Source organism: Anopheles cruzii, unplaced genomic scaffold, assembly GCF_943734635.1.
Source record: "Anopheles cruzii unplaced genomic scaffold, idAnoCruzAS_RS32_06 scaffold00335_ctg1, whole genome shotgun sequence".
Taxonomy (NCBI): Eukaryota; Metazoa; Arthropoda; class Insecta; order Diptera; family Culicidae; genus Anopheles; species Anopheles cruzii.
In genome coordinates this window covers 1-10,339 of record NW_026453949.1, presented here as the reverse complement: position 1 = coordinate 10,339, position 10,339 = coordinate 1, and the positions used below count along the sequence as shown (strand labels likewise).

The 10,339-nt window shown below is 52.3% G+C and overlaps 1 protein-coding gene across 1 annotated transcript; it reads left to right on the top strand.

The window, feature by feature from the left end:
* Positions 1-881: 881 nt before the first annotated feature.
* LOC128276029 (uncharacterized) lies at positions 882-10,335 on the top strand (the record flags this gene model as incomplete). Its single annotated transcript, XM_053014500.1, has 3 exons — positions 882-1,235; positions 9,042-9,324; positions 10,258-10,335. Coding segments are annotated over exons 1-3 (553 nt in total), but the record flags the coding sequence as incomplete, so codon positions are not given.
* Between the last annotated feature and the right edge of the window lie 4 nt (positions 10,336-10,339).

Sequence of the window (10,339 nt, the reverse complement as noted above, 5' to 3'; positions counted from 1 at the left end):
CTCTGCCTTTGTCCGATCGGAGCTTTGGGTTCGGGTTTCGCGGGGCACGGCGCAGAACACCGTGGAATGGAGTAACGGCCGACAGGCACCTTACGCGATCCCGAGCGGCGGTTGCGGCAGGTTACGCTCGCAGCAGCAGGTTTTCGGACCCGATCGTGCGTTGGTGTGCGGCGGTCGTAGGGTGCTACAGTTAGGGCGAGCTTTATGAGCCTGCGGCGATCTGCGCCGGCTCTCGGCCCGCTCCCGAGCGTGACAGCACAAGCGGTGGCCGGACACGACCGAGCAGGATGGCGATGGTGTGGTGGCATACGTGGATCGATCGCAGCCACCGCGCGGAGGCGCGGGCGCGCGCGCGCGCACGCTCTCGGAAGGTCACGGGCAGATCGCGACGATCTCCGCTGGCCAGTATTTGTGCAAACGTCGTCGAAGTGAGTCGAGGTTCGACCGCCGCACCATTTCCGTTCGAAACCCATTTCTTGTTCGCCGTTCGCGGTTCGTCGCTTACTGTTGAAGTCTTTCGTTTGGCGAGAAACTGCAAACCCACCAAACGGGCACCCGGGCACTGGACGGAGAGCCTGAATCGGACTGAACGCCATGTGCCGGGCAGCGATGCGAATTGCCGAGTTGAGCAGTCCCCACCCAGCCGTCGGCCGGCAACCCGAGGATCGTGCTGTGCGCCAGAAGTAGCGATCGCCATGCGACATTAGGCGACAGTAGTCGGTCGATTGCCACGACCTAAAATGAATTCGCAATCGCGTACCTGGCGTACCTGGGGTTTTGTTTCGGTTTGTCTTGTTAAGAAGAGTTTATGGTAGTGATCGAAGATCATCCGCTCCGAGGGGGGGTTTTGTAACTGTTGATTCGATTCGATCGGCTGATCGTTCGGTTGTTGAGTGAGACCATCGGGCGACCAAAGTGTGTGTGTTTCTGTGGTGACGACTGAGAAGTGATTTCGACTGCAACAGTGATTTCGGTTCGAAGATTGACGGTGTGCAAACGAAGCGTTTTAAGGACACCGACTGGACTCAAAATCAAAAACGAACATGGAAACGTGTGTGCTGATACCGCAGGAGTTCGCTCTCGCCGTGACCGGGCTGGGGGCGCGAAATTCGCGTGAACAAACCGCAACCGTGTGGTCCAGCAGGGCCATCGCGCAGGGAACGCTCTGCTATCCCTTCCAAGGCACGGTTCGCATCGACAATTTGGACATCTTTTCAACGATCCAGGAAGACGACGTAAGTAGCCAACGCACCCCTAAGCAAACGGCCACAAATTGGTTAGAAAATGTCAGTTAAAATCCGTTGGACGTCCAATGGGACGCGTCTCAGGTGTTCTTTGTTATCGTCTGCGGGCATCGCACATCAGCAACCCCTCGGTTTTTGGCGTGGCTCGCTGCGCGCACCGCGTTCGACACACTCGTTGGGCAACGTGTGAGCCGAAGAAAAGTCAACGGGGTGTGAAAGAAAACGCAACCTCCCATGACCGTGAGAAAAGCGAGCGTCTTAAGAAACCGGCCGACAGGGGAGGGCCGAGAAGAAAACACGATCACTTTCTTGAAGACGGGGTTGATAGAGGGGGGCGAACGGGATGGTACGAGTAAGAATTGGTCCTAGGAGTCATAATTTAGAGCTCTGGACCGGAAGCGGGAAGCATCGGGGTGCCCCTTTTAGCGATATAGGGGAACAGGTCCGTTTGAATATTCAGCAAGTGCCCGGCCCGCATGTTATCGTGATGTTCCCACGATAGGGAGAATTTTCTGGAAACAAGGGTCGTTTGTTGCGCCCCGGGTACAGGGTGAAGAAGGTGTACGCTCGGCACAAACGACTACAAAATGAGAAGAATCATTGTACTTCCCGACAGAAATGGTATGGATTTTGAATCTGACATAATATACAGAGCGCTTGACCAGTGGGCAACGGACAGGATCACATCCGGTAGTGGGCTCTCTTACCGTGCGGCCAATTGCTCAGCTGACGTTGTGCGTAATTTCCTTGATTGAGAAAACCTGTTCTTCAATTAAACAACGCAACGCGCGCGGATCGATTCGAATTCAATTTGTTGGCCGCCTCTTCTGCTGTCAATTAAAAACTAGTTGGCCGTTTGATTTTCCACCGGTCCAGGCCGGTTGGTGGCCGCTACCGCGGATGTCCCTTTTAGGTCTGATCCACACACGAGAGAAGCAAAGGGTGGAAATAAAAGGGCGAAAGCACTCACAAATCAATTAAAGATGCACTGGTGTGCGGCTCGGCGACGTGATGGTGTTGCCAATCGAATTGGAAGCAAGAGAAGAAAAAAAGACGGAAACACTTGTTGCCGCGAGGGCAAAAATCCGATCCGTTTTTTGCACTTTTGATTTCGATTCGCGCGACCGCCCGGGATGAGTGCAATTAAATCATAAAAAGGGATAGTCTGCGACAGTTACCATCGGGGTTGCCATGGTTTCTTTCAAACGGTGACTCGTAGCAAGCGGGTGTGGCACAACACGGGCTCGAGAAAATGGATCCATTTCTCTTTCTTTTGATTCGTCGCTGAGATGAGCAGAGAAATATGATGCCGCGCAATTGAATAATAGAGAAAATTCCACACAAGCTTGAAATAGAAATGACTGCATCAATTATCCGTGGCGAGCCGAGCCGAGCTCCCCTTTACGTTAGTTGGAGCAAGTTCAGGGGCTCGTGCGACTAGGGGTGTGCCTCTGCAACAGGTGGCAATAACCTTTGCTCGGCTCCGAAGCATATCACGCTCCCCGTGAACAACGCACGACACGTGCAATTTCCATAATCAAGTCTCGCCCGATAAGCGACCGTTGAACCGAGGGGGGCCGAGGGCACAGGGATAAGTATTTCGGGTACATTACTTTCACTGATCGACTCAGGCGCCAGAGTGAGACAGCGAGAGCGAGACCCAACGCGATTACGATTTTGCATAATTCATTTATGGGACAAACGTCATCGCTGGCTCGGTGTGGCGCAAAAAAGTCACATAATTAAATGCAATTAAGTCGCAGCTGGGCGCCCGTGCGGCGTTCAAGTGAATGACCTAACCGACCGGGCGGCCGCCTCTGGGAAAAGGCGGTCGGAGTGGCGTCGGAAATTGTCTCACAATCTTGAACTTGAACCGTGGCCTCACTTCGGACTTCGGTGATCTGCGCGGTCACATAGCACCCTAAATCGGCCAGTGCGAAGAAATAAAACAAAAAAGAAAACGGGAACGGATGATGCTGAGCCGCCCGGAGATAGATGGCGCCGATAATGGCCCAAAAAAAGGAGAAAAAGGTCCACGCCGGTGATCGATCGGAAAAGGAGGCCGAAACCGTAACAAAACCTGCCACAGGGAAAAAGGATCGTTAAGTGCACGTCGTTTGCAGGTGCGAGGATCAAATCGGAGCCTTACCGCTGCGAACGATCGCTAATTGATGACCTTTCGTTGCGCTTTGGCCGCAGTCACTCGAACGGTTGCATCATCAAACGATCCTTCCTCGAATGTGTGTAAGGCGTGTCAAGTATTTGGGAGAAGCCGAACGGATCGAGCTTTTATGGCCGCCTCGGTGTCTTATTGGCAGTCGTAAATTCTTCGGCAAAGCGGCAAAGGCTCGTCGGTCGATTAATCCTACAAAAAAACGGAGTTTTCGAGTTGGCCATTGCCACAGACCAACTTCCTTCGCACCGGTCGCAGCTTATTACTTATTCGTTTCCCACAGTCTAGCGTTGTCCGACGTTGGTCGCTTTTCGTGGTGACAACCTAATCAATGACAACTGGACAACTGGACAAGCGGGCGATATGCCTACACCTTGCTCTTGAGACGGACGCAAATGAACGTGCGTTGCAAATCTACTCCATGGGGCCATATTCTTTCTCGGCACAGCGCGCCACCAACATCGAGGACACGACGACGCCATTGCCGGCCCTAAGTGCATGGTCCGATCGACATGCAAAGTGCATTTCGAGGCGCGTGGACAACACGACGCACCGTGACTCTGTGCAAGGTCCCGAGCTAGCCTGAATAAATGTGCGTCTTCTGGGGACTTTGTCGTGATTGAGGGATGTTGTCTGAAGGAAGCGGACTCCTTGAGTCTTCCGTGACCACACCAGAAGCCCTTGCGCAGAAGCGCCAACGTATTAATCAAACCAAGTCACAGAAAATAGGAGGAGTTCCGTTTTTCTTCGATCAACTCTATTAGAAAGCGAAGAGGAAAGAGTCGCATTCATCTTTTGGCTGATTGATTTTTAATTACTCCTTCGAGGCCGTTCCCTTTGACCTCTTTCGCAGCCTACTTTGCTTCTGTGCGTCTTTCTCGCAGGTTGGCAGATGACGTTTGATGCCTTCACCTTTGGTCCATCGATCATCTCCGGATCGGGCCTCGGTCTCGCCGAGAAAGCACCGGTCGAAGGTATTAACCTCACTTTCTGGATCGGGTTTCCGAAATCGAATCCTTTTGGTTTTTTGCCCCTTTCAACCTTGGGACCGTTCCTTTCTTTACGCAATGTCACTGATACCTTCCTTCGGCAGTCAGGTGCCATACCGATACCCTTTCCCGGGGATGGTCACTCTCTCGACGGTCAATAAATTGTGGTATAAGGATCAGTGTCCTGAGCATCGGGTTCTGACCATCTCAGCCTTGCGGGTCGATCGCGAAGAAGCGTGAGAACGCTCGGAATATCGATCCTCGGCCGTCTGACAGCTGTCGCGGAGGATAAGAAAGAGAGAAGCGAAGGGAACCGCAGACAAGCCCTGAGTGCAAACGGTCGCTCTGCTGGGCGGACGTCAAAGTGTCCACGTCGCGTATCATAATCGGCCTCATCCGGTTGCAGTTGCTGCGTAACGGCTGCCGGCAAAAGAGCTGCTCGCCGGAGATGCCGTTTGATCTGGACCTCGCATTCTCCGCCGCTCGAGCTCCTGACAGTTATGGTTATTGAATTGGCAAGGCTCAAAGACCCCACTGTCCTGCACGCACACAAATACACTCGGGATCTTTATGATAATTGTGCAAATAAAGAGTCGACTTTAAGGCCCACCCTTGGCGGATCGTCTCCATGCGGTTGTTGCAACTTATTCTTGCGCGATGTAAATGAGTGCCGTGAATCACCGCAAAACGGCCCGCGGAACGGGGATTGAGTCGTCGAACAGCGGGACTTTCTCCGCGAGAGGACGCTTCTTCGCTGCATCCGATATCGCCTGACCATCGGGCATGTTTCGAGTTTTGTAATTAAACAATTACTTAATTATGCAAAATGCGCCGACCACTCGGGAGCAGACGAACGAAGAAATTGCCAACGCCGGGAGTCGGCGACGATATTGTACCTCGTACCAGACACGCCAATGCCACCCTCGGCCGTTGCACAATTCGAGGAAAGCCACGGGGCCTCCGCTTCGAGCACGGCACCCCGGTCTTGGGTCATCGTTTGAACAACTCAATCGTTAATAAAGCCATCAGCAACCAGTTTGGTCGCCGAGACCAGCTCCTGTACGAAGGTGCTTTTACAACGGTTTAATTGCGCCACCATGCCACCCTTGGCCTATTCTATTCCGCGTCTCCGGGAGCACTGCTCGCCCAGGGAGCGTGACACTAGAGCCCAAATTCAGTTGTTGTGTAGCATTGCTTGCTCCCGGTGGCTCCGAGATAAAAGATCCGACCGTTCATTTGCATAACAGAATCCCCGACTCCGATCCCCGAAGTCCGGGAGAGAGTCGGTCCGAGTACATCACGACCCGGGCAGCCACCACAGGCCCAAGGAGAGCCTTTTTCTGCCGTCGGTTCTGCGGTTTACGTGGAGGAAGTTAATTAAAACGGAATCTACTTCCATCGGCGTGCAAGACTGGGAGCTTGTTCTCGGGATTGACTTTCAAATTGACTGTCGCAGCGTCCATCGCGAGAAGATTTACGGAGGTCACAGAAGCTTCGATACCTCCCGGCCCAAGTGAGGAAGCTCTAAATTAGTGTCATTTGTCGGGTCCGGAGCTTGTTGTTCCTCTTCGCCCATGGTCGTTTGGCGATCGTTTTAGAACTAATAAATATTAATTTGGAAGATAAATTGATCACGACTTCTGCCGGTGGTCTGGGATGGCGTTCGAAATCCGAAAACTCATCGCAACTAATCAGCCCAGCGCGGTTCTAACATCCGGACGCGGTCTGGTCTGCTCTGGAGAGAGAATATCCAATAATGTTCCCGTGCGCGGCGTTCGTTACCGAAAATGAGTCAGGGCTTTTGTTGAGAAGTTATGATTCTTTTGTTCGGGAGTGAAATCGGTAATTCGCATCTTCGGAGCATCTTTAACCCATCTTCTCGGGTGAACCGGGAAACTAACGTCTAAATTGCCTTCTTTTCTTTCGGCTTCTTTGCTGGGACGCGTGCCGAGCGCTTCGTTCTAAACAAATCATGGAAATTCAAAAATCGTGCTCATCCTCATCGCTGCTGTTAAGCAACATTACTCTTTAGTGTTAACATATCTTGGTTTTCTCTCACCTCTCATCGAATTTTTCTTTAACCTCACAAACCAAATATGTTGCTCATGAAGAAATGGTGTAATGTTGGCGATTATTTTTAGTGACGTTGACTTCCGACATTTGAAACGATCGTTTCTTAAAGCGAGGAAAATAACTCAGTTGAAATGAGGCATTTGTCGTGTTGCCAGTGGAGCCTCCGATACAGTAGTTTGTGCCGGATCGTGTTTCAGCTCGCGGCGCGGATCGCATGGCAGTCCCAGCATGGTTTCGTTTTGTCCTGGAGTTGATAAAATCCCAACGATTTCACTGTCTCACCGAACTAGAGAGCAAATTGAAATTTATGTGTATTAGACATCTACTCCCTGCTGACCGACGGCTGCTGACGAATCTCCCAATCTTGCCGAAGATCGTATAAACGGCTATCATGACGCCCGTAGAGAAATCGACGCTCGTTGCCGTGCTTTATTGGAGTCAGTTTTATGGCAATCCGCTATTTTTAGTGTCCACCGTCGATGGAAATGATCTTCGCATCCTCTCTTTGCCATACCTAATTTAATGATGATCGTGGGCCCCGGCTGCTATCGATCTTTATGGTTGTTCTGGATAATCGGAAGGATCAGCCGGTCAGCCGCATGGGGGAAGTCTGTTTCGGAAATTAATAGGCGTACGATCGTTTCCTATTCCGCCGAAAAATCTGACAATAAACAGATAAATCAATAAACCATCGCTCGTCAGGGCGCAGTGGCCTCTCAGCAGCAGTCCAGCGATACTTCAAGCTCTCGGTTCGCCTCCATGAAAAGGTGGGCGAGCCTCCGTAACTAGCCAAGGGGCCAACTAGGAACGCGTAAGTCGCCAATCGGAGATGTCTAGGAGCTTCCCGTTCATAAATCAGTTTCGATAATTGTACAGAAATTGTCCAGCAAATTGCTTTGCGTTGCGATTCGCGACATCTTGACATGGGCGAGAAGTCACAGGATGCAACCAGTTCCTAAATAAATCATCAGTCTGTTGGAATGCAGACGAGTAGGAGTAGCGTTCATTGCGATCATTAAGTTGGTAGATCACACGACGTACAATAAATTGTTCCCTTCGTTTGGAATATTAATGGATCTTCACTTTTGAGGGAAAATAGCCAAGACGAGATTGAAATGTTCCAAAGAGTTAGCAAATTATTGGTGTTTTGTAAGAAATCTTGGAACGTTCCGAAAGTAAATTTGAAAAGCATCGTTCACCTTCGTTCTCCAATACATTCTGGTGGCCGTGGTTCTTCCCATAATGGAATTCAAGCGACCATAAAACCTTCTCGGGACTGCGAGATTCCTGTCTTGAGTGCTACTCTGGACCTGGACGCCGCTGATGGGCAATTCGTTCTCCGTCGGAAGAATGTCCATCGCGCGGCTTCCGAGGACGAACAATAATTCAATCCATCATCGCGAAGATCAACCACCGAACGGTTGTGTAGTCTTTCGGCAAGCGATATCGAAAAATACGCACAAAACCCCTATTTTCGGGAAGATGATGGAACCCGTCCAAGGTTTTAGTGGCCGAAATTGCTCGAGCCCCAAAACGATTGCCATTTTCCGCTGCGTTCATCGTTTCGGCCGCGCTTTTGTCGACTTCGCCGGAATCGGTAATGTCTCTCGATGCCACCGGATGCCATTCGGGAGCTGAATAATGTTGACGGGGGACGACGATCAGCTACAGCGAAATTGCAAATTATGATCATCAGCCTCGTATCGGACTTCGATCTTCTGCTTTCGGTGGCCGCGGTCCACGCGCTCACTTCTGCTTCCGCGACAACCGACAGCGTGGAGCTGAAATTTATTTCATCCTCTCATATATATTCATAAACATCTCCGCGATCCTTCGCTAAACCGTCGTCGACCGAGCTTCGTAACACATTATCCAACATTTGTAATTTCGATCTGTATCGATCGGATCATGAACGAAGCAGAGTGGTTCGGCCATTTTCGCTCGCACCCGGCCCACTCAGATATGTATCGCCGAGACGAGGGCGCAGAGCTCCCAGGGGTCCTACAGGGTCCGATGGATGTTTACACTCGTTAAGCGGCTCGTCCGTCACCCGCGGCTCCATGGTTGGGCTGCGGCGAAGAAGTGACAAACCTTCACACCGGCACCAGGTCATAGCGTACGGAGGGGTCCGTGGGGTGTCCGTGGTCCCCTCGACAGAATGGGTAGTTGGGGCGTTTGTCGGTGGTTACATGGTTGGGTAACTTTTCATAAATCACCATCATCGAGGGGGAAGCCCTGGAACGGCGTGGCTTCGACTCCGGTAACTTACCGTGCGGTGGGCAGCGATGCGGATCGGTGTTAGGGGAGGGCACTTAAGGCGCATAACTAGGGTCATTAATTAAGGTATCAAGGGGAGGTCTGAATGGGGTGATTTGAGTGGTCATTTGATTCGCTTGTTGTCGCCCGGCGTGTCAAGTGTCATTTCCTTTTCGAATGCGCAGGTTTTGAGCATACGTGATTTGCATTTCCCGCGCCATGTTGACCTATGTTGGAGCATAATTTGAATTGAATAGCTCGCCCATCGGTCTAATATTTGTCCCCGTTTTGGCTTCCGTTCCACAGATTCGACATCGGTTCGGACTTTACGACGAGATCACCGCCGTCAATGGGCGAACGGTGCGCCACTGCAACTGGATCCGGTTCCTGCGCGTGTCGGAAACGTACGGGCCGCAGGTGAACGTGGTGTGCGCCAAGGTGAAAGGTGAGCCGATCTACGAGATCGTGAACCCGATCCCGTCGCACCAGGAGCTGGTCGTCTACTACCTTCCCGAGGGTCCCGAGGAGCTCTTCTTCATCCGGATGCGCAATCAGCTGTATCGGCAAACGATGGACTCGATTCTGGAAGGTAAGCCGCCCCAGCCCCGCCGACCGTCGACCCTCGATCGCCCGCCGTGGCCCCCTTTTAAGGGCCTGCTACAGTTCCGCCAGCCTCCGGCCCGTCGAAAGACAAAGGGCATCGCGCGCCGTCCTGCGCCCTATCTCCATCTCGTGGCCCATCTGCGATAGCATTCATTTCACCCATCACACGTACCGCCCCTCAACCACCAACGAACGAGCGCACGCACGCACGGCCCGCGGAACGATTTTTTGCAATAAATTAAATGGTGATTTTATCAATAATAGCCGTGGCGTCTGGATTTGGCCACCGAGAGGCTCAACTAACGCACACACACACAGACGCACACATAAGTGTTGTGTTTCTTAACAAGAAAATAATTGAAATTATTCGGCAGATCGGCCTTCGAGATAGGGCCGCCGTCGGAATGCCACCGTCGGAAGCCCTTTCCGGAGCCGGGGCAGCTGCATTCGGTGCAGCCTTCGACCTCCGGTTGCGAGCCGACCCCGCGCTAACTCAAAAACATTTATAATGATCTCCTTTCCGCGGGAGCCGCAGGATTCGCGGGATCGAGTAATTAAACCCGAAACTGATTTCCATAACACTTCGCGCGGGAAGAGAGGGAAATTAATTCGCTGTCACCCAGGACCCGGGGAAGCTTACCGGTTGCCGGTGGCCAGTGGCCAACCCGAGGGACTGCACAATTAATGAAGCGGTGTTAAATTAATGGCCTAGATTAGTGCTAATGATGGGTGATTTATAAGCGAGGCGTTAAGTGTAGCAGTTTCGGGCCCGGCACCCGGGAAATGGCCACCGGTCCGGAGGGACCTCGGCCCGGTCCGTGTCCTGCGCAAATCCGCATGTCGCGATCGGCGGTGTGCGATCACTTATCGGCAACAAGCCTCTCTAACCGCGCTCTGTGTTTTTGGTCGTTCGGAACAGATTCCCCGCTGGACCTCTCGACGTCGCTGCTGTCGCGGGTCATGCTGCCGATCTCGCCGCCGTCGGGCGCCGAGGACGAGCA